Source organism: Lutra lutra, chromosome 1 (assembly GCF_902655055.1).
Source record: "Lutra lutra chromosome 1, mLutLut1.2, whole genome shotgun sequence".
Classification (NCBI taxonomy): Eukaryota; Metazoa; Chordata; class Mammalia; order Carnivora; family Mustelidae; genus Lutra; species Lutra lutra.
In genome coordinates this window covers 16115609-16140676 of record NC_062278.1, presented here as the reverse complement: position 1 = coordinate 16140676, position 25068 = coordinate 16115609, and the positions used below count along the sequence as shown (strand labels likewise).

The 25068-nt window shown below is 39.6% G+C and overlaps 1 protein-coding gene across 1 annotated transcript; it reads left to right on the top strand.

The window, feature by feature from the left end:
• The first annotated feature begins 1235 nt into the window (after positions 1-1235).
• LOC125079199 (developmental pluripotency-associated protein 3-like) lies at positions 1236-2396 on the top strand. Its single transcript, XM_047693047.1, has one exon. It carries the CDS (start codon positions 1388-1390, stop codon positions 1883-1885), a length of 498 nt encoding a protein of 165 aa, XP_047549003.1. The 5' UTR covers positions 1236-1387; the 3' UTR covers positions 1886-2396.
• Positions 2397-25068: the final 22672 nt, after the last annotated feature.

The window sequence follows — 25068 nt, the reverse complement described above, 5'->3', positions numbered from 1 at the left end:
AACAGGAAGTTTAGAAACAAAAAGCCCAGAGAGAAATCTACTGGAATGTGACCCCTATTGCCTTAGATCAGGTCAGTGACTTTGTGCAAGCCACGTAGCCTCGGCCTCTTTTCATCCCTGGGACACCCTGCAATGGACAGCAGTGGAAAGGTCTGTCACTAAGCAGCCATGTGACAATGGGCAAATCATGTGAACATTCCAAGCCTCAGCTTCCTCACTGGAACGATGGGGATAACGCAGTAAATTCAAGTCCTAGTGGCTGCGGAGTGGTGATGTCTGACAGACAGAGGTAATAAGAGGACGAATTATGTCAACACAAAAAGCAATGAGGTAACGAGGATGACCACACTGAGATCAGTTAAGTAGTTGTGATAGGCGTTCCCCAGCCAATGGCTTTCAACTTCAAGCAATAGCCACTCTCTCCCAGAGGTAATCTCTGCACATTATAGCCCATTTGGACCACAAGGCAGCAGGCCCAAAATGCCAGACTTAATGCATCCCAGAGGCAGTCCTCAACCAGTGACTGAAAAATCCCAGTTCCTTCACCCTGGTAGTGGGACTGAGGGCAACAACTCTGGAAGCCAGTTCTACCATATCACCCAACAGAGCTAAACCCCAGCCACACACAGCAGTAACCTGCGACAGAGTGCTCTTTAATACCTTCCTTTCCTTTGCTATCTCCCCTCCCCACTCCCTGTGGTGGTTTCCTGGAATCACCTCCCAAATAAACTAGTTATGCTCAAATCCTTGTCTTAGCATCTGCCACTGGAGAAATCCAACCCAAGATAGCCAACCAGAGACACCCGGCATGTAGTCCAAAATGCAATCCTGGGATTTGCGTCAGAAGGACAAACTGTATTTGCAAGATGTGGTGTATGCGTGTTTACTGTGTAGAAAAGAGCTTAGAGTGAGTTAGCTTTAAATACAAAAATTTTAAAGTGAGGCCAAGAGAGAACTTGAGCAGGAAATACTTCTGCAGAGGCCCACCAGGCAGCAAAAGAAAACAGATGACAATAGGAGAGCCCCTTATAAAAAATAAGGAATGTACAGGACAGAGAGGGAAACTTCAAAGAAACCCATCCACCTCTAACATACCTATATTCTATCAGGACATGCACATACAGCATGCTAGTCCTTTAAAGATAAGAAGTGTATGCCTTTGACAAGCCACCAACTGGACTCTGCATCTACCGGCCAGGAAAGAATAGAAAAGTCAGATTGATTTTTCTCTTGCATCTCAGCCGTTTGGTGAAGTTTGGGTTTTTCTCCCTGTTTCTGGGCTGTTAAGTTCTTGCCAGGCAACTTTGTAGCAAGTTGGGTCCTAAGCATCACCTCCCACCGGACCCCAAAGATCTAGGAGGAGCCTCGGTCTGTCACTAGGCTTCCAATGGATTCGCCAGAGCAGCTTTACCCAACCTGGGCTCTGGGATCATCTCAGACACCCAATGAAGAGGATTCCCAGGAAAGCTCAGGTGACTCTCAAACGATCTCCGAAGTATTAACCAAGAACCTTGGTAAATTGACCCTAGACTCTAGTATCATCCTCCCTTCCCCTCTGCCAGAGTATCCGTCTCAGCAGCCAGGCAGAGAGAGGAAACCACAGGTGCTGGTGGAGCGTATCCTCAGCAGCAGTGGGAGGAGGACTGGAGTGAGGACCGTGTTAACAGCCGGGAAGGAAAGGATGGCAAGGATGATTCAAATGATTCAGTACCAGCGCTACCTAAACCTGGGGTCTCAGCTTCAGAAAGATCTACAGCAGAAGGAAACGGAGGAGGATGAAATAAGAGTGGAAAGATTCAGATGTCACTGTCATTATTGCCTGTATCACAAAGATCTTGCTGAGGAAACCAGCATGGAGAATAATTATGACGTGGAGCCAATGTAAACAGACTTTTATTCTTGAACTATTTCTTTCTGCTAGTGATTTTAGGATCATTTTGCAGCAGCTTGGAAGGCTGCTCTATGTTAGGGCAAACTAATATTTTGATAATCTGTGATATTATAAGGGGTTATTTTAATCTTTTTTTTTTTTTTTTTTTTTTTTACTGTGATGCCAGTAATTTGTGAGGAATCCTGTAGTTTGCATTTGGATGACTTCAGTATACTTGCACCCTTTGATTTGACCTAAGGAAGCACTAATAGGTTTTGAAAGTTGCCTGTGTTTGAGAGACCTGAAGTCATTAAGATAAGATCTAATATTAAAAATTGGAAGCCAAGTAACTTGTGCAGAAGGAATACAAGAAAACTCTGGGTGGTTTGGTTATAGCAAAATTAGGGTGGGTACATACACTAGATTTTCTGGTTTTCTGACATTGTAATAAAATTTTTTTTGTTGTGCTCTTTCAGTTTTCAGTAGGAAGTGTGTGTGTAGAGGATCTTATTAAAATTGAGTTATTTGAATATCAAAAAAAAAAAAAAAGAATGGGAAAGTCAGATGATTCTCTAGTCAGTGTTGCCCATCCTAGAAGTACCTGCAGATCCCAGAAGATACCATCTTTTGTGCAACTTAAGACTCTAACTGTCAGAGGAAAGAGGGAGACAGTCACAGGATTGGAAGTTGGCCATTCCTGACTAGATGGGGATCAGGTGATATGACCATTCCACCGTTTCCCCCACTGCTTTAGCAAAGCATCAGTGTGCAAGGATCACTACATTTACTTCTAATTCTGGCCACGAGTATTATTCGTCTGTAGGTGTTGCTAAGTAGCAGACAGACTCTAGCTTGGTCTCCATGATCTACTTGATAATCATACCGTCCTCCTGGTGTCCGACGCCTCGTGTGATCTCCTCCTCTTGCGTCTGGGTGGAAACTCTGATTTGCTTCTAACCAATGTAATGTGATAAAGATGGTGGCATGTGTATGATTACATTACACAAGATTGTAATGTCTATCTTTTTTAAAATTTTTTATTTTTTCAGCGTAACAGTATTCATTATTTTTGCACCACACCCAGTGCTCCTATCTTGCAAGGAAATTCTTTTCCTTGTTTCTTTTCAAAAATCAAGTGCCTATGTTAGAGAGGTCTGTGTGGCAAGGAACTCAAGGGAGCCTCTGCCAATAGCCAGCAAGAAACTGAAGTCCTTGGGGGGCGCCTGGGTGGCTCAGTGGGTTAAAGCCACTACCTTCGGCTCGGGTCATGATCCCAGGTCCTGGGTTCGAGCCCCGCATCGGGCTTTCTGCTCAGCAGGGAGCCTGCTTCCTCCTCTCTCTCTGCCTGCCTCTCTGCTTACTTGTGATTTCTCTCTGTCAAATAAATAAATAAAATCTTTAAAAAAAAAAAAAAAACTGAAGTCCTCAATCCAGTATGTCACAACGAACTGAATTCTAGTACATCCCCATGCATCTGAAACTGAATCCTGACCCAATCAATTCTCACATTATGCAGTCCCAGCTAACATTTTTATCAGACTTGTAAGCAGAGGGCCATGAGACCTGGCTGAGCCATGCCAGACGCCTGACACAGAAATTATGAAATAATGTGTATATTTATTGTTTTGAGTATTAAGTTTGTGGTCATATTACTGCACAGCAGTATGTCACTAATGTGCTAACTATAATCTTGTATTGACTCACCATTGGCTTCTAGTCCTAAGAACTGTGCCCTTTATCTTATTTTTTTTTTTAAGATTTTATTTATTTATTTGACAGAGAGAGATCACAAGTAGACAGAGAGGCAGGCAGAGAGAGAGGGAGAGAGGGAAGCAGGCTCCCTGCCGAGCAGAGAGCCCGATGCGGGACTCGATCCCAGGACCCTGAGATCATGACCTGAGCCGAAGGCAGCGGCTTAACCCACTGAGCCACCCAGGCGCCCTGTGCCCTTTATCTTAAATAAAGTTCTAACCGTTAAACCATGTGATTTGAAAGCTATTCACTTTGTCATTGCCTTTCAAAACCCTGTGATGGTGAATATGGGGATGACCAAACTGACCAGAAGGATTTCCAACAACACACAATTCCTTAAATGAGTGGTAAGAGGAATCCTGACAGTGGCCAGAGCTGAGAGAGAACTGGAGAAGTCCCGCTGTGCCTGCTGGGGGTCAGAGTCCATCTCCAAGCAGGAAGAAATATTCAGTGCTCTGGGATCCCTTTTCCTCACCCTTGAGCTTCAGAAAAAATTAGAGAAATCAAGATATGTGAGTCAGAAGCTCTTTTTGCAAGATGTGGTAAATGCATGTTTACTGTGTAGAAAAGAGCTTAGAGTGAGTTAGCTTTAAATACAAAAACTTTAAAGTGAGGCCAAAAGTGAGGTAAGAGCAAGAGCCAGGATTTGAAGGGAAAATAAGACATGAATTTAAAAAAAAGAAAAGAAAGGGAAAGAGAAATCATGTTCCTAAACAATTGGTGAGATTCCCATGCAGTGACCAGAACCTAGAAGAACTCAGAACTTCAGCCTCCCTATAAAATCTGTCTGGTTGAGGGTAAATTTGTGGCTAAGAGTGCTTGTCAAGGACTTGACAAAACCAACAGTATAGTGCTAATTGGTATAATGCTTTTCATAATGAAAGAAAGGAGTTGTACTCTGTGGGGACCACACACAGAGCCTTTGTTACATACGCAGGTCATCTCTTCCAAAGCATAAATGACTGGGGAATATGCAAATGGCAGGTAGGTCAATGGGCTCAGGGTACCTTCTTTCCTTTCTTGGATTTATTCTTCTGAACTCGCTGACATACATGGTTGCTTTGACATTGGCTCACGAGACGTCCCCTTGTGGCCACCTGTCTTACATAGGGATAGATCTCCCCTTCCAGAGTCCCTCAGTCCCTTTAGTCCCTTAGTCCCTCAGTCTCTGCACCCTCCCCAGTGTCCCTTATATTCACCTCAGGCTGCAATGTGGTATTAGTTGTTCCGTCCCACATGCTTCCTTTACCGATGAAGAATAAACAATCAGGGTTGTCAGGAAAACATGGGAAAGGGAGAGAAGAGAATCTATCTGTCCTTGTATCTCCAAGAGACCCAGTCCTTTCACACCTAGAGGTGATCTCCTCCTAGATGCTATTTCCCATGTGGTATCCTCTGCTGAAACAGTATGCACTTCTCTTAACCAGGGCTGTATTCCATTATCCATGTACCAAGCTTTCATGGGAAGAGAGGGAGCTTTGGAATCTGGAGAAAGCAAAAGGCCTCCAACCACACACTCTACCTAAACCAACTCTTTGAGCCTGCTCAAAAGATGAGTGTCCCTAGTTCTCCACCACAGCCACAGAAAACTGAAAAAAGTATGCATAGGCAGGCAGCAGGCAGCATCCGGCCACATGGATAGGGTCCACTTTGTTCAAATCCACCTTATTTCATGTGTCAGCCAAAAGCGTGGAGGATTCCTGAGGGTTGCCTGTATGAAAATACTACTTCTCCACTTCAGAACCCAACCATCAAACACTCCACCTCCTAGATTACAGGTACTTGGGCCTTGCCCTCTGCTTTCCCAACTTTCATCCAAGAAGGACCCTTCTCCTAGATGGACCATTCCCCGATGGATAAGGAAAGATGCAGCCTCTCTTCAGTTCTACCCAGAGCACCACCAATATACATTGGAATGTCTCCCGGGTACCAAAGCTGGTGGGCCAGGTTCCTTCTCCACCAAATTCTTGATGGATTGAGCATCATTGCTCTAGGATCCAGGTACATTCTACACACTGACAAGGATCCCAACTGGATCACTAGCAGATATGAGATGCCTCCAGAAGTTTAGGCCCACCTGGGACCCCCAGGTTCCAAAACAAGACCCAATCTCTGACCTGCAGCTTCTGGCATTGCTCCCTGGGTAATGTGTAAATATTTAGGAAAATTAAAAAGTTGCAAGTTTTATTCTGAATTGTGAGCTGACATAACATTGGACCTACGTTTCAGCTCAGTAACATATTGAAGGTCCCAGGGTTGTCTCCCCAAAAAAATGAATGTCAAGATCTACTAGAACTTTCACAAAGCAGAAAAAAGCTAGAAGTTTGCCTCCTAACAGCACCATATGTGTGCACTGGGACACCCATATTTGGATTCCATTGTCTTTTCTATTCCAGATGGAAATTTCCTAAGATATTATTAAAGCCTTTGTAGGAGGCTGTGGGTTCCCTTGAAGATAATACAAAATAATTGTAGATATTTTTTAATCCCTCCTAATTTAAATATTTCCCACTGGAACAGATCCTCATTCTCTCCCACTTGGTCATAATGATTCAAACAGGAGAGCAGTGAACTGAACATTTTCTCCACAAAAGCCATGAAGTAAAGGCTTTCTTGTCCTATGTGGAAAAAGCTTACACATACCAAAAATATTCTGCCCAGCTTTTAGCTGTCCAGTTCCAAGGACAAAAATTCAGAGCTCCATAACTGTAAAGGTTTCTTATTCTGAATCATTTCTAAATAGGATTCCTTTCTGAGCAATGGATTTCACAGAATGAATTGTATACAAGGGTGACATTTTTACTAAATATCCTCTGCCTTTGGACTAATGGGTTGCATAATAATTAAATCTGGACACATCAAAGTCATCAGCCAGTGCTCAGTGTACCACAGGGCAACACTTGTAAGGCAAAGGTAACTACTGTGTGAGTGCTGAATTTATCTTTAGAGTGCACTGTAAATGAGTGGATTTATTTGCTGTCCCTGCAACAAGGCATTTGTTGTTGAAGGCTTGTCCAGGTCGAGGAAGATTTCACAAAAAGGTCAAGTTTGGGGCAGCTCCTCCACTCTTGTGCATTCCACAAACCTTCCCCAACCTGCTGACTCATTCTTGGACTACCAGGCCCACAATTGTAGGACTTCCCCTCTACTCTACTCTACATCCCATGGTCCCCCAGTCTCCTTCAGCTCCTACTTTCTTCCCTTTGGGCTCTTCTGGAGTTTTCCTCATGTATCAGTTCCACTGGTCTCCAGATGAAGGGAAGGGAGGCTTTCCAATGATGCGTCAAATATCTACAAGATACTGAGATCCTTCCAAGCACTCTTCTTAGGACACCTCCTGAGAACTCTTATGCTATGTCTGCCTCTTCCTCCACCTCAGCTCAGTATCAGTGCTACTCCTTGTCTCTCATCCCAGCCATGACATAAGATGGAGAAAGAAGTTTTCTTAAAAAAAAAAAAAAAAAAAGACCCTCACTCTACTCACTGGAATTCATAGAGCAACTAGGACATGCCAGATGCTGTGATGCATTAGAAACGTAATAGCAATTCATCCTCACAAATAATGCAGTCCTTCCCATTTTGTAGATAAGGATGTTGAGGTACAACGACTATACAATTATTAAGTGGCAAACCAAGATGTGAATCCTAGTCTGTGGTCACCGCTGTGCTCACTGAACAGAAGGCATGACAGCCAAGTGCTGGAATGTACTGGAACCTACTGGAAGGTATGCCAGACGTACGATTCAGGGAGAGATGAACTGAAGTATAAAGTCAGATATTTTCTTGTGAGTCTAGGGCAGGTGTTCTCAGTTGCAGGTGATTTGTGCCCCCAGAGACATCTGGCAGTGTCTGGAGACACTTTGGGCTGTCAAAACTGGGAGCATCTACTGGTACCTTGTGAGTTGAGCCCAGAGGAATGTTGCTAAACATTGCTCTGTGCACAGGACAGACCCCACAGCAAAGAATTACCCAGCCTAGGATGTCAACTGTGTTGAGGGCCAGACATCAACACTAGGGCTTTAATCTAGTTGGCATACTTCCCACTCCCCACCCATTCTTTGTTGTGGATTTTTATTCTTTATGTCCATTTTACTAGTCTCACATTCATCCTGTACGGGGAGACACCCCAAGTCCTTTTAGGAAGCAGGGAAGAGTGTGAATAAGGACAAACACACTGACTTTTGAAGACTCTCCTGAGGGGACGGCACTTCACTTGGAACAAAATGCTCTGAGGACACTATTTTGGGAACAATGACCCAGCAGTCTCTCTGTCATTTCCACACCCTTCACTGTCAGGACTGGTGCTTCCTGGAATCTTGTCCCAGGAAAATGTTTTTGGGGTGAGGAGAGTGTTTGCCTTGTAACATGCTGTTGCAATGAGAAATCCTCTTAGGGGGACAAAATGTTTAATTAAAAAAAGAAAAAACCTGTAACCTGACTCCAGTCTTAAATACTCTCCACTAACCATAAATCAAGAGAAAGTGAAATAATTTCCATCACATGGCATGTTCTCTGAGGTTTGCAGGAATGGGAGAGACTATCTGGAGAAAATGCATTGTTCCGTGGTTCTGAAATCAAAGCCCAATTAGTCAGAAGATAAATTCAAGAGGCTTCAGTAACAAAACACATGTCCCAATCATGCCTATATTAAGAAAGCCCTAAAAGTCCAGAAATGATAGACGATAAGGCAACTTTAGGGGCAACATTTTTGTTTACATTACAGTACTTACATGTAAACTTTGAAAGCACACTATGGACTGAAGAAAGTATTTTAATTGGCCTTTAAAATACTCTTATGGAGCAAATTCGACTTGTTTAAATGTTGCCTGACTGGTCTTTGGTTATGACAGCTCATTAGATCGTCTTAATGCCATAAGAATTATTAATCATTATGTCAGTTTCTCGAAAGGCATTCCAGATTTTATCCAATTCTGGGTAGAGGTTATTTATACCTTAGAATGTTCTTAATTCCTTCATGGCAAAAGAAAAAAAATCTGGAAAAAGTTATAAGTATTACCTCACTTAATATCTTTTTAAATTATAATGTTTTGGCAAATTTTCCTCATATAATTCTTTGAGCCTGGGGTGTCTTGCTATCCCCTTCCATGCCTCCAAAATTCTCCTTATCATTCAAGGCCTAAATCAGATACTACTTCCCCCATGAAAACACCCCTAGATCCCCATCAGCATAAAACCAAAGGTACCTCTTTGCTCCCAACTATGTTTTTCTATCTTCATTAAGTATTTGAATGATCATTACTTTATGTAATGTATGTAATTACTTATGTAACCTCTGCATCTGTCTTCCTGAGTTAAAATACCTTCAGCGATCAGAGAATATCTTATTTATTTTGCATCCCAGGAAACTGACAGGGAGCCTGGAATTAGTAAACATCCAATAATGATTGATTAAATTATGTAAAACTGGGGCGCCTGGGTAGCTCAGTGGGTTAAGCCTCTGCCTTTGGCTCAGGTCATGATCCCAGGGTCCTGGGATCAAGCCCCACATCAGGCTCCCTGCTCAGTGGAGAGCCTGCTTCTCCTTCTCCCTCTGCCTGCCACTCTGCCTACTTGTGCTATCTCTCTGTCAAATAAACAAATAAAATATTTTTTAAAAAAATAAATCAATAAAAATAAATTACATAAAATTGTACAGGTTTGATCAAACAGAAATTGTTTTTCAGCTTGTTCTCTTCATTTCTTTGAAGCAGTGTGCTCACTTGAATGATTATGAGACCCAAACCTCAATCAGTTAAGACAAATAGTTTCAGTTCCTTCCCTCCTCTGGACTTAATTTTGAGTTCCACTAAGTGCCAGGAGATAAGCAAAACATATTCTGATACATATGTTGTCTTGGATTAGGACTACACCAGATACCACAGTCCAAGTGGGTGAATAATGCACTGGATATTTGGCCTGGTTTTAGGTGCTTTCAGGCAAGCTAGCTAACAATTAATTAGGATAGGGCTCTCCTATAAATGTTTTGTTTCAAACTGCCCCACTTCTTCTTTCACTTAGTAACCACCTCATTTATTATCAACAAAGGATGTTTGAACACCTCATAGGGAGTAGACATCTTCAGCAACTAGAAATATGGAGCTCAGTAAGGACATAGAGCTGACCCCCTATGGAGAAATAAAATAATAGCATCTCTCTTTTAATATAAAAAAAAATCCAAAAAAACTCTTTTAACAGAAAATATTTACCCAGAAAGTGCCCTGGATGAGCAAGGGAGTTTGGTTTCCAGGACACAGGTACTATCCTAATAACTGCATTTTAGATATATACAATGTGCCACTGAAATCACATAAATAACACAGAACAAAGTCACTAGCTTTGCATGGCAACAGGGATTCTGAAGACAAATCCAGAGCCAGGGACCATCTTGGGGACAACCCCAGCTCTAATGCCGTTCTGATCCCTCTCCACCAGTCTCTCTACTAGTCTCTCCACCAGTCTCCATCATCTCCCAAAAGCCAAAGCCCTGACAGTCTGGTTTGATTTTGTTTTCCTATGACCTGAAACCTGATGTCCCATCGCAGGAAAAGGACTTCCAGGCTGCAATTTGTGGCCGGGATTCTGCTTACAAATACCGAGGATGGTACAAATCTTTCAGATGCTGTGAAATTATCTTTGTAGAGAAGGAAATCAAGCACAATTGAAGAGTAGATTCTCAAGTGTTCTTCCTCGCTTGCATTCTTAAATTTATGATTCTGGTTAGAAACCCAGAGACCTGGGTCCTAGTGCTGGCCGCATTTCGGCAAGTTATGTAAGTGTGGGTAAATCACAACTTCACAAACCCGCTTTTCTTATCTTCTAAATAAAAGAGGTCAACAAGTTTATCTCTAACTGCTATGATGGAACTGGCTTTGAAGTTCGGGTGGTCTCAGGTCCCTCCTGGAGCATTCTATCAAGACATCTGTAGATCAAGTTTATGTCCCCAAAATTGTTGCCAATATTAAGAAATGTCCATACACATAAACCTTCAGACATCCCTTGAAATTTTCTAAGTTATTTATTCCTTCTCTGTAATATGACGATCTCATATGGACATTATCAAGATAATTAAGAGTAGAAATATTTTCCTCCTTCAAGTCTATTTTTTAAGACATAAGAATTATTTCCTTTGTTCCTAAATCATGTATTGCTGAGTGACATGTAGAAATGATAAAATGTGCATCCTTACAATATTTTTTTAACTTCAACAAGAATATCTCTTCCACTCATCTTTAAGTTGATCCAAATTTGGATTAAGACCATGAAGTCTTCCAGATCTCAGTTATGTCTTCCTCAGCATGTCACATGACTCCCTTTACAGGTTACATATGGCTTCAGGGCATCAGCTGACAGGTCTAGACACCACAATATCCAGTAAGGAGAAGGGGAGATTCTTCTTGTTCCAATTATTTTTAGCAAGGAATTTTCAGAAGCACCCTAGGTGACTTCCCCTCAGGTCCTATTGGCTAGAATTAGTCACGTGACCATCCTTCAATCAATATCTGCAAAAGCAATGAGTCCACCATGACTGCCTTAGACAAATCATAATTCACTCCCTGAGTTCACAGAGGTTGTCATCTCCCCAGCACTTATGAGAAGGTGAAGTCAGGACAAAATCAAGCCTCTACTCTCAGGGAAAGGGAGACAGGATGGCTTAGGGTAGGCAAACAATGGTCACAACAGACTTAAAAAGCACATTTGGCATGTGCCTAGGTGGCTCAGGCATTAAGCGTCTGCCTTCAGCTCAGGTCATGGTCCCAGGGTCCTGGAATCGAGCCCCGCATCAGGCTCCCTGCTCAGTGGGAGACCGGCTTCTCCCATTCCCTCTCTCCCTGCTTGTGTTTCCTCTCTTGCTGTGTCTCTCTCTGGCAAATAAATAAATAAAATCTTTGGAAGGAAAAAAAGCATATTTGGCAGGGGAACGTGACTGGTCACAAATGAAGGGCCTTTGTTATCAGAGTAGAAACCAGCCTTGACCTCCCAAAGATGAAAGATAAAGTTGCCAAATAGTGCTTGGTTTCAAAGAGGTTTCCAAAAGCCTAGCTAGTGAATTCATTTATTTATTCAGCAAAGTTAATGAGTATTTTTGTATATATGGGATACCATTAAAATTCCAGAGTAAATTTCCCAATTCTAAATAACAGCTTTCCTTGAGGGCAAGACCTCAAATCTCCCATGAGAACTTTTATTTAAAAATGAATAAATAAATTTTTAAAGCTTGAAATGTTCTCAGCAGTACAAAAGAATTGTCCTAAATTTCTCGGTTTCACATAATTTTCTCGGGTATCATATTTCCAAGAGGCAGAACAAACTTTTCCTGAAACCCCAGATGTGATAAGCATGGTTGTCTCTTCTGCCAAACTCGTTTCATTACCTTCCCGTCTTTTGCCTGCAGCTGCTCCCCCTTGTCCTCCGTGCTTTCTCTCGTCCATTTCTGCACTTGTCTCTCTTTCCCCTCACCTCACCGCTTCTCATAATTATTTTCCCTCTTTTCTGACTTTATCCCATTTCCCCATCTCTGTCTTTTCCCTTTTTATCCCTTTCCATTCCTTTTCCATCCCCATTTTCCCTTAACTCTTAACTGGTTCTTTTATGGCAAGTAATGCAAATGATCTTCAATATAGAAAGTCCTTCACTACCTAAGAAAAAAACCTTTTAAAAAACCTTTTTAAAAAAACCTAAAAAAAAAGTTTTACCTATAGGACCTCATCGAATGTGTCCCATAAATTGCTTGTGTTATGGCTAGTCACGTAGTAGATAGTCAATAAAAATTAATTTAATTGATCTCTGTCTGTCAAATAAATAAAATCTTTAAAAAAATTAATTTAATTGAAAAGTCTTTTCATCTTTACCTATTAATTATGCCCATTGTATTTACATATGTAAATTACCTATAGTTGCATAACCAACTACCTCAAATCTTAATGGCTTAAAATAACAATGATTTATTTCCCATGATTCCATATATTGGCTGGGCAGTTCTGCTTATCTCACTTGGACCCACATGAGACCGATTTCAGTTGGTGACTGAGCTGGGCTATAAGGTACAAGATGGTCTCACCCCACCCCACCCCACCCCCGTCTTAGGCTTAGGCAAAGATGGAAGGCTGGAACCATCTTCTCTCCATCTGGTCTCTCGTAATTTGGTCTATCTTGAGCCTCTTTACATGTGACTTGTTTCTTTTTTTTTTTTTTTTAATATTTTACTTATTTATTTTTAAGATTTCACTTACTTATTTCAGAGAGAGAGCAAGAGAGAGCACAAGCAAGGCGAAGAGGGGAGGGAGAGAGGGCCAGATTTCCCAGTGAGCCGAGAGCCTGACAAGGGGCTTGATTCCAGGACTTTGAGGTCGTGACCTGAGCTGAAGGAAGACACTTACCCAGGTGCCCCACGTGAGACTTGTTTCTAAGACAGCAAAGATGGAGGCTGCAAGGCCTCCTAAGTCCTTGAACTAGAAATCACACATCATGATTTGCGCCTTTCTATTGGCCAGTGCATGCCATAAGGCTGGCCCTGAGGCACAGAGAAGAGGAAGCACACTCCATGCCTTGAGGGAGTGGAAAAGGGCATGCAAGACAGATTCTTGGAGGCATTTTTGGGAAATAAGTTACCATAGGTGGTCATATAGTAAATTTCCCTTTATAAACCGCCATCTTTTTTTAGAAACAGCAAGTTCAAAATCTTCATGTTATCTAGACATGAGACCAATTAGAATAAAATAGTATATTTAGGAATAGGCATTAATACACAGGGAATTTAGTATATGAAAAAGTCAGAATCTCAAATCTATGGGAATAAAGATAAGCTTTCTTAATCGAAATTTTTATTCAGATAGTTATAGTCGCGTGTAGTTATAAAAAGTAATGCAGAGGGATCCTTTGTATACTTTGCCAGCTTCTCCTCAATGACAATATTCTGCAAAATTATAATAAAACATCACTGACAATGACACAATCTAATTATTCAGATTTCGCCCGTTTTACTTGTACTTGTGTGTGTGTGTGTGTGTGTGTGTGTGTGTGTCTGTGTGTGTGTAGTTCTGTATGACTTTTTCACCTATGGAGGCTTGTCTGCTACCACAGTCAACATACTGAGCAGTTACGATTATCACAAGGATCTCTCATGTTGTCTTCATGTAGCCACACTCACCTCCTTCCCCTCCACTCTCTACTCATATCCCCCATTTCTAAAATTTTGTCACTTCAAAATATTATATGAGTCATACAGTATTCAATGCTTTTTAAGATTGGCTTTTTTTTTTTTCATTCAGCATAATCTCTTGGAGATTTGTCCAAGTTTTTGTGTGTATCAGTAGTCTGTTCTTTTTTATTGCTGAGTAGTATTCCAGGATATGTATGTACCACAGTTTGCTGAACCATTCAGCTTTTGAAGGATTCTAGTTTTAGGTTATTAAAATAAAATTGTTACAAACATTGTGTATAGGTTTTAAGATGAATACAAGTTTTCATCTCTCTGTAATAAAAGTCCAGAAGTATAACTACTAGGTCATGTGATAATTGCCATTTTATTTTATAAGAAACTGCCAAGCTTCTCCAATGTGGCTGTGTAATTTTACATTCCCACCAGCAACATATGAGTAGTTCAGTTTCTCTGTATCCTTGTCAGTATTTGCTGTTTCACTCTATTTTACCCATTCTGATCAGTATCTCATCATGGTTTTAATTTGTGTTTCCTTGGGCGCCTGAGTGGCTCAGTCAGTTGAATCTCCAACTCTTGACTTTGGCTCAAGTCTTCATTGTGAGACCTGATTGAAGCCCTGCATCAAGCTCTTCAGTGTGGAGCCTGTTTAAGACTCTCCTTCTGTCCCTCCTTCCCCACTTCCCTCTCTAAAAAGAATAATAATAATAATAACAATAATAATTTTAATTTCTTGATGAATAATGTCGAATACCTTTTCATGTGCCTCCTGGTTATCTGTATGTCCTCTTCACTAAAGTATCTGTTCGTGCCTTTTGCCATTTTCCACTTGGATTTTTTTTTCTTGAATTTACTTGAGTTTTGAGAATTTTTTACATATTCTAGATATAAGCTTTTGTTGGAATGTGGTTCCCAAATGTTTTCTCCCAGTCTATAGTGTATCTTTTCATCCTTTTCACATGGGTTTTCACAAATCAAAAATGTTTAATTTTGATGAAATCCAATTTATCAACTTTTCCTTTTATGCATCATGCTTTGTGGTCAAGTCTAAGAACTCTTTGAAAGATGGTCTTTTTCATCCCTGTGTTACCACTTCTCCAGGGGAAATGAAAATATAAAGTCAAATTCAGACCTCACACTGTAACCAGAAAAAAAAAAAAACTCCAAATGAATAAAAAATGAATATCTATGAAGAAGTAAAATAAAAATGGTCCAGAATAATACATAAGTGAATTTATGGCCATAAATGAATATATAAGCAAATAAAATGTACAAAGGACATGGGCAGTTCATAGAATTAAAAAATTACAAGTGGCACCTAAACATATGAAAAGATGTTCATCTTCTCAAAGTACAATAAAACCAAGTTAAACTTCACTGAAAAACCAGTCTCACCTATCAGCTTGTCAATTAAATTTAGCCACATACTCTGTCAAGGTCATTTAAAGAAAGAGAGGGCACACTTAAATGGGATGACTGTACAGAAAGAATACTTAAAGTTGCAGGTTAAGGGAACCCAACAGGCACAGAAATTAACAAAAGCTGAAAGTTACTACCACCCTAGGCCTGAAGGAGCAAGGACAGTTAGTAATTACCGGAACCAAGAGAGAGAACAAAAGTAGGAGGCAGAGCTGAGGTCTTTGGTAAAGGGAGTCAGTCAACCCACAGAAAGCTGTTATGAAAGGGAATGAAAACAAGCACCATGATCTCTCTCTCCTCTCTCTCCAGCCTCCTTGTCTTCCACTCAAGAAGCCGTAGGACAAGGTAGTCTCTTAAGGCTGAATGTTAAGATCAGCCTCCCAGGTTCTATATCAGTATGGAGAATGCTGAAGGATGGATCAGGAGTAACTATTCAGCACAGCAAGGCTATGGGGAATCATGTCCTCTTCTCATTATTACTGAAGAAAGTACAAAGTTGCACAACCCCTATAAGAGGTTAATTATCAAAATGCAACTAACTATAGTACACCTAGCCTCGGTCCCAGCAATACCACTTCTGGAAATTCATCTCACAGTTATACCTGCATTCATGGGAAATGTTGTGGTTCAAGGTTACTTACTGTAGCATCATACTTACTGTAAGAAGGCTGAAAACAACCCCAAGTATCCATTTTTAAAATAAAATAAGCCATAGTACATTTGCACAATAGTATACTGTGCAGCGGTCAAAAATGAGGAAGACCTGTGGGTATTGACATGGAAAGATTTTCAAGATATGTTAAAGGTAAGAGGCAAAACAGCATAAAGGATGCTAACTTACTGAATGATTTACTTTTACTGATACACATTACCTATAAAACTTTTTTAATTATTATGTGTCATCTTTCCTGAAACCTAAAAATGGGCATTAATGGGGAGGAAAACATCAGAATTCACTTAAAGTCTCTCTTCTCTGACAAATTCTATTCAAAGAACCTATCAACCCAAATGTCCAAAAGCCTGTCAGCCTTCTGAGATCGTCCTTTACTTTACTATCCACATAATATCGCTTAAATCCCCCATTCCAAATGCCACAAAGGCCATATTGTTCCTTGAGATGCCTGAAGATTTCTGCTCTAACCCCATTCTCAGCTTACGTCTTGGCATTAGTCTATAATCTGGCATTCTTTGTGTGCTGTTTTCTTTGGTCCTACTCTTCCCGACATTTGTCCACACTCATTCCACTTTTGTTTTTACAAAGCACCTTTAAAATGTGGCTGCTATAACAGAGTTTTATGGACAGTTGAAGGTTTCTGGAGAATGTCAGGACCAATTATCAAAGACTCAGAAAAGGAGGCAGTAATTGCAAAGTAATTCCTGGGTGCCCTTCCCCTGCAGTGCTGGCACTGTCTACCAGAACCTCAAGGGGGTGTGCACCTTGACTTGTCTTCCACTGACCAGCTATCTTACAATTCTGTAGAAGTAAGTTGTAGAAACTGAGAATGACATAAATGAATTTTATCCAGGAGAAACACAATTGACTTCCACCCTATAAAAATGATGTTTTCAAACATTATGCTTCATTGCCCACAAGATATTACTCAATTTTGCATTTATTTCAACATTCTCAATTATCTAAGTGTGTGTGTGTGTGTTCTTCAAATTACCCTTTGAACAGGTCAATTTAAGCTGTGAATGAAGTAAAACTTTTGTAATGGCCTAAGGACTTCAGCTTTTTGAAAATTATGCTTTGGTAAGGGACACAACATACCAGGAAGTAAAATAAGGACTTCAAATTGGATTATCAGACACTCTATTCCTGACAACTCTTAGCCACTCCACAAGTATTTCTCATGGGTCCCGTGTCTCCTTGGGCCATGGGCTCCTGCCATGTTTCTCAAGCACTTCCTCTTACACTTTCTCCCATCATCCCTCTTCTTCCATTTCCCAATACCTCAAGCATCAAGAGACAATTCCAAGATGTCTATTTTTTTATAAGGTGGAAGAATTTTACTCCAAACACCCATATGAGACTTAGCTCCTTGCCTCCTCTGAGTATGCAAGAGAAGTTTATTATAAACATTTTCTTTATAATTTAAAAAATGCATCTATTCCTGAAGTTAATGCTGCTATTGCCTGCGAATCTCTTCTTTAGTTGGTAATTACTTTCTACAAGACATGTAATGTGTAATACCCCCTGCCAATGAAGCATGGTGACCCTCTAAACAAAAAAAAAATCCCTCTAACTAAAACCTTCCATAGCAGGAAAGCCCCAGTCTCCCATTAGGACTAGATTCTCATCTCAAGCACCATAGCTCTGGACCAAGTACTGACATGCAAATGAGACCTCACCAGGTTCTGTTTGGGTAACTGTGGAAGACCGAACTAGACAGCTTTTAAGCTTCCTTTGAACCTTGAGATTCAAAAAGAGCACAATAATATTTAGTGAGCTAAGGTTCTACTCCCTAAAGTGGTCATACTCAATGTCTAGGCAGAAAAGAAGTGGTTCAAATCTCTCAAAGTCCTAACCTCCTGGAAGAGTCCTGGGAGACTCAGGAACTCCTTCCTCTAGGTCACCGTTACAGTTCTCCTGTGGCTGTGTTTGACATCTTCATCCCTTGCTGGTTGTCTTTCCTATCTCTGCTTCTCTGGCTCTTCCTCCACTTCTGATATTGTTCCTGAGCTACGACTGTAACATCACTGCTCAGCAATATCACTCATCCCTCACTAGGGCCTCTAGGCAGGCTACACTTATCTGCAGTCAAGGCTTTTCACTGAAACAGCAAGACCTTTCTCATCATGCTTAAGGGAACCCAAAGTTTCCCAAAGGCATGGTCCTTTCTCTCTCTTGTTCCTAAATAACTTCTACCAAAGGTGGCGTTTACTATTTTACTTTTCAGTAAAGATATGTTCACCCAGGAACAGGTCAGCAAATTATTAAAGAGGCACCTTGCGACATTTAATTTAATGCACCCTTCCATTGCATGACTCCTCTACCCACAGGTGAATTCCCTATCAACTCTGGGAACTCCCTGAAGATTAGAATGCATTTATACATTTATGTATTTTTTTAAAGATTTTATTTATTTATTTGACAGACAGAGATCACAAGTAGGCAGAGAAGCAGGCAGAGAGAGAGGAGGAAGCAGGCTCTCCGCTAAGCAGAGAGCCCGACATGGGGCTCGATCCCAGAACCCTGGGATCATGACCTGAGCTGAAGGCAGAGGCTTTAACCCGCTGAGCCACCCAGGCGCCCACATTTATGTATTTTTAACTTTAGAAACTTGCAACTCATTCACCAATCTCTAACATCAACTTCATCATTCCAAAGGGCGTGTGACCAACCATGAAGACATGCTAGAGTTTTCCAGGTATGTTCCAGTGTTCCAATGTCCTCAATGATTCACTGAAAGGACTCACAGAACTCAGAAAAACTGAAAGGATTCACGGAACTCAGAAAAACTGTTATGTTAGCACATGTCCAGGCTAATAGTTTATTATATAGCAAGAGGATTCGGATTAAAACCAGCAATGGAAAAGGTACATAGAGCAAACTCCAGGAGAAACCAAGTATAGACTCCCAGTTCTACTCTTGCAGTGGATCCATGTGGACAACCTAATTCTCCCTGACAATGTGTGACAACATGCAGAGAGTATAGCGAAAACAGGGAACAGGGACACCTGAGCTTTGGTGTCCAGGCAAACTGCCCATAGGACTGACCTTCAGTCTCCAGTACCTCCTCAGGTCATGCTGATACTGCCACCAGGTGATCAAAGACATTCTTATCAAACAAGGTATTCCAAGGGCTTAGAGGTGACCTTCCAGGAACAAGGCAAAGATCTATCTTTCTTTGGAATGTACAGGGTATGGACAACCTGCAAAGTTGATCTTTTACTGTATAGTTAATACAAAAACTACTTCATTGAAAATCCAAAGGCTGCTCAAACATTAATGTCAGTTTTTATCTTAGACATTCTCCCTTCTGGTTTTTCAAAACTGGACAGTCCCAATCGTTGCAATGCATTCTCAGTTGAGAGTGACTTTTTCCTTTGGTCATTTTTCTTATTTCAAGAATTTCATTTGACACAAAAAGAACAGAATTGCACCTAATAAAGTATGTGCATTGTACATAATTTATACATAACATTAGGTAAATATATGTTCAAATATTTTTTAAATGTCTTGTGTCCAAAATACTTGTGTTTTATACTCAACATTAATAGGCATTTATGCCAAAGAAATGGACCTTATGATCACTAATTTTATGTGTCAACTTCGTCAGATCAAGGGATACCTAGAAAACTCATTAAACCTTATTTCAGGGGTGCCTGGATGGCTCAGTCAGTTAAGCAACTGCCTTCAGCTCAGGTCATGTTCTCAGGGTCCTGGGATCAAGCCCTGCATCAGGCTCCCTGCTCGGCAGAGAGCCTGCTGCTTGCTCTCCCTCTGCCACTCCCCCTGCTCATTCTCTCTCACTCTCTCTCTCTTTTTCTCTGTCAAATAAATAAATAAATAAAATCTTTTTAAATAAATAGATCATTACTTCAGTATTATGTATCTTCGAGGGTGTTTCCAGAAAAGATTACATTTGAACTGGGGAAGTGAGTAAAGCAGATGACCCTCCCTAATATGGGTGGGTACCATCCAACCTGTTAAAGATCTGAACAGAAAAAAAAAAGGCAGAGGGAGGTTGGATTATCTCTCTTTCTTATTTCTTGAGCTAGGATATAGATCTTTTTCTTCCCTCAGTAATCCTGGTTTTCAGACCTTCAGGCCCAGACTGGAATCTATACCATTGGCTCTCTGCTTCTCAGGGCTTTGAAATGTACCACCAGCTTTCCTGGGTCTCCAGCTCGAGATGGCAGATCATGGACTTCTCAGCCTCTGTAAATTCATGAGCAGTTACATATATAATACATAATATCATATATATATGATATTATCATATTTATATATTATATATTTATTTTATATTAGTAACATATATATATCTTTTACATATATAGATCTAAATGTAAATGTATGTACACACACACACACACATATATACTATTGGCTCTGTTTCTCTGAAGAACCCTGACTAATATAGATTTATATCTTTATGGAACAATCATTCCCCTCCAGTTCATTCAGTGTATACATAAAGTTCAGAAAAGTTATCCATAAATACATTAACTTGTGTTTTCACTAATCTACATCAAATTATACCTATTCAAAAGGAAAATATAGATACTTAAATAAAAATTTAAGCTTCTATGTATCATAAAAGGAGAGAAATTAATAAGTTCTAAAAAACTTAGGTAATAATTGTAATACATGTGATAGAAAAGGCTTAATATGCTTTATTTTTTAAGAACTCATAGCAAGAAAACTTTGGAATTTTTACAATCTTTAAATGTCCGTAGAGATAAATGGAGAGTGATTGCTAATGAATATGGGGTTTTTTTCTTAGGAGATAAAAAATGTTCTAAAATTGTGGTGATAGTTGCACAACCTTGAAAGTATACTAAAAGCCAATGATTTTTACACTTTAAATGAGTGAATTGTGTTGTGTATAAATTATATCTCAATAAAGCCACTATGATTTTTCAAAAGTCCAAGCTCTCTATAAATTAAATAAAATCAATAGTTGGTCAAAACATAAAATCCTATTTTTTTCATGTGCTGGTAATAGTATGGAATAATGGATGCTTTCATACAGACAACCTTGATAATAAAGCAAATTGGTACTTTTCAGGAAAACAGCAAAACTTTAAAATTATGCAGGGTCTTTATCATAGCAGTTTTACTTCTAGCATTTACCGCCAATGGATTGCAAATATGTCCTCAATTTTTCACCTCTCCCTATATCCATTGCATTTTTCTTGTATCTCCACACTGTGACTCTTGCTTCAACCATGTAACCTCCTGGGGCAATGAGATACTGGCAATATTACAAAACAAGAAGATAGAAAAAGTGCATGTTTCTGCTTATATTCTCACACCTCTGTCATCACCATGAGTATATGCCCAGGCTAGCCTGCTGGATGTAATAAGAGGCTTGTAGAACAAGTCAAAGCATCCCAATTGTCCCAGCCAACAGCCAGCCATTTCCTAGACATGAAAGAAGCCCAAAAGAGACTTAAAAAACTACCCGCCTGAGCCCAGCCTAAATTACTGACTCAAAATCCATTGCCATCTCCTATATGTATACCATTTCCCTTTCTCCTTTGCATGTTTTAGTCCCTCTGTTTGAAATGCCTGTTCACAGTTCCATTTGGCAATGCATATTCATGCCTTATTTCATCCAGGAAGCCTTTATAAATTCCTCTAGCATTTAATACATTTGTTTATACTTTTTCATCACACTTTCTTTGCAGTCTTATAGGTTTTCCATGCCTTTTTTCCTCTACATGATGAACTCCTCCTGATCAAGGACTTTACTCTGTCTTTGGTTCTCAGTCCTCAGTCAGTGATGAAATGCTCATTAAATGTCTATTATATAAATGACTGAACTGACACTAGGTTAGAGCCAGGAGGTCTGAGCTCTGTTTCTAGATTCATCACTTGGACAAATCATGTCTCCAACATTTCAGACTTCTCACCTATGAAATGGGTTTAATATCTCAATTTCACAAGGTTGTTGGAAGGATCACATTTTTTTATTCAAATACAATTAACATATGGTGTTATATTAGTCACAGGTGTACAATATAATAATTCACCAATTCCATACATTTCTCAGAGCTCATCAAGGTAGTATACTATTAATCCCCTTTATCTATTTCATCCACCACCCCATCCGCCACCCCTTTGGCAACCACCAATTTGTTCTCTGTATTTTAAGAGTTTATTTTTTGTCTCTTTCATTCTTTGTTCATTTGTTTAGTTTCATAAATTCCACAAATGAATGAAATCATATGGTATTTTCCTCTGGCAAGGGAAACAAATGCTAAATTAAATTGTTGGGACTACTGAAAATTAAAAGTTTTTGCACAGTCAAGGAAACCATCAACAAAACAAAAAGGCAACCTACTGAATGGGACAAGATATTTGCAAATCATATAGGTAATAAGAGGTCAATATCCAAAATATATAAAGAATTTACACAACTCAACACCAAAAAAACCCCAAATAACCCAACTAAGAAATAGGCAGAGGACCTAAATAGACATTCTTCCAAAGAAGATATATGATGGCCAACAGACACATGAAAAGATGCTCAACATCTCTAATCACCAGAGAAATGCAAATCAAAACCATAATGAGATATCACCTCACAACAGTCAGAATGGCTAAAACGAAAAACACAAGAAATAACAAGCATTGGCAAGGATGTGGAGAAAAAGGAAATTTCATACACTGTTGATAGGAATGCAAAATGGGACAGCCACTGTGAAAAACAGCATGGAGTTTCCTCAAAAAATTAAAAATAGAATTACCATATGATCCAGTAATTCCACTACTGGGTATTTACCCAAAGAATATGAAAACAATAATTCAAAAAGATATACGAACCCCTCTGTTTATTGCAGCATTACTTACAATTGCCAAATCATGGAAACCACCAAGGGTCCATCAACAGACCAATGCATAAAGAAGATACACACACACACACACACACAAACACACACACACACACACACGAATATGCAACAATGAAAAAGAATGAAATTTTGCCATTTGCAACAACAGGAATAGATCCCGAGAGTATAATGCTAAGTGAAATAAGTCAGTCAGAGAAAAACAAAACTACATGATTTCACTCATATATGGAATTCAAGAAAGAAAACAAATGAAAAAACATATAAAAAGACCAAACAACAACAACAAAAAGCCTCTTAAACATAGAGAACACAGTGGTGGTTGCCAGAGGGAAAGTGGGTGAGGGGATAGATGGAATAGGTGAAGATTAAGAGTACACTTACTGTGATGAATACTGAGTAATGTACAGAATTGTTGAATCATTATATTATACACCTGAAACTAATGTAACTGTCTATTAATTACACTTGAATTTAAAAACATTTAATATATAACTAAATAAAATGAATCACATCCAAACTGCCAAAAAAAAAAAAATGATTGTCAGGAGACAATTGAGAAGCACTGAACTTTTCAGATGAGCAAGCATGGATACAGACTTACATAAGCAAAGAAGGGAATTAACTACTCCAAGAGCCATCAATTACAATCCTGTTACAAGAAGACAATGTTTCTTTCTATTTGCAAGATGAAGCTGCCCATTGTAAAGGGAGGACCATGACAGAACCAAGAAATGACTCCATGTGAGGCCACAGTCAATCTTAATGGAATTCCTGGGAGCTAGTGTCATGACCCTAAACCTCTTTAGGGAGAAAAATGAATGCAACCACAAAAGTGAAAGAGACGGAATGGCTTTTATAATTTTCCTTTAGAAAATAAAACACTCAAGGAGCACCTGGGTGGCTCAGTAGGTTAAACGTCTGCCTTTGGCTCAGGTCACCATCCCAAAGTCCTGGGATTGAGCCCGCCTCAGGCTTCCATGCTCAGCGGTAAGTCTGCTTCTTTCTCTCCCTCTGACACTCCCCCTGTTTATGCTCTCTCTTTTTCTCTCAAATAAATAAATAAAATCCTGGGCTGCCTGGGTGGCTCAGTGGATTAAGCCTCTGCCTTCGGCTCAGGTCATGATCTCAGGGTCCTGGGATCGAGTCCCGCATCGGGCTTTCTGCTGGGCGGGAAGCCTGCTTCCTCCTCTCTCTCTCTCTCTACTTGTGATCTCTCTCTGTCAAATAAATTAAAAAAAAAAAAAAGACCTTTAAATAAATAAATAAATAAATAAAATCCTTTTTAAAAAAAAACAGTAAATTCTTTAAAAAGGAAAACGAAAGCCTCTCTTGGAAAATAAACTATTAAACTGGAAATGGCTTTTGGCAACAGAACATACTGAACAAAACTGATTAGAAGGCACATTCACTCAAAGTATATATACTGAAGTAAGTAAAAGAAAGTTGCAAGCAACATCTTTGTTGTCACAAATATAGATGTAAATAATATTGGTGCTAATCCTTTATTAAAAAAAAGAAAGAAAGCTTTTTTTTTTCTATGAAGCTCTTAATTTTCCTACTAATGAAATATAAGAAGGGATTTTATCTAGAATTTAACTACAAGCCCCAAAATTCAGATTTGTTCTGCTTAAAAGAACCGAATTAACAACCAGATGAATTGTCAGTGTCATTTTTTAATCAGGCAATCAAAAAGAAATTTCAAAGTGTAGCATGTTTAAAAATCGAGGAACACCTATATAATCAGATGATAGAAGATCCAGGCAAAAATCACTGAAAAGCAGCCATCATTGTCTTTGGAATTGTCCAGATCTAAATAACATAGACGAGATGCACAAATAAAATATGTCAGAATCACTCAAGATCAACATCACTACAGGGAATATATGAGAGTGGAAAGGATTAAGAAATAGGGTAAAAATCATCAGGTATAGGTTACAAGCTGGTCATTGTAACATCAGTTCAATAATGATCACTTACCAGTTTAAAGTCAAATAACAGAAATAATTTTAAAAAGAAGAAAATGTGTTGTATTCTTGGAACTATCAACAAAAGGGAGGCATGTTCTGGTTTTCAGGAAGATATATCATTCTCTCAAGTGGAAGTGGAAAGAGAAAGGAAAAGGTGTATGGTCAGACATAAAGCCTGACATCTCCATATGCTTTTTACCTGATCCTCACAACTCCAGTAGTAGGCATTACTGATCCCATTTTATAAATCTGAGTAACAATTTAATGAGTGCTTGTCATGTGCCAGGAACTACACTGAAAACTTACATGAATCATCTCATTTAAGCAACTACTATGCGATTGTCAATGCTATCCTATTTTACAGGAGTGGAAACTGA

Bases quoted from the DNA above. Each gene is read 5' to 3' on its own strand.
- LOC125079199 (XM_047693047.1), top strand. From the start codon at position 1,388: ATGGATTCGCCAGAGCAGCTTTACCCAACCTGGGCTCTGGGATCATCT.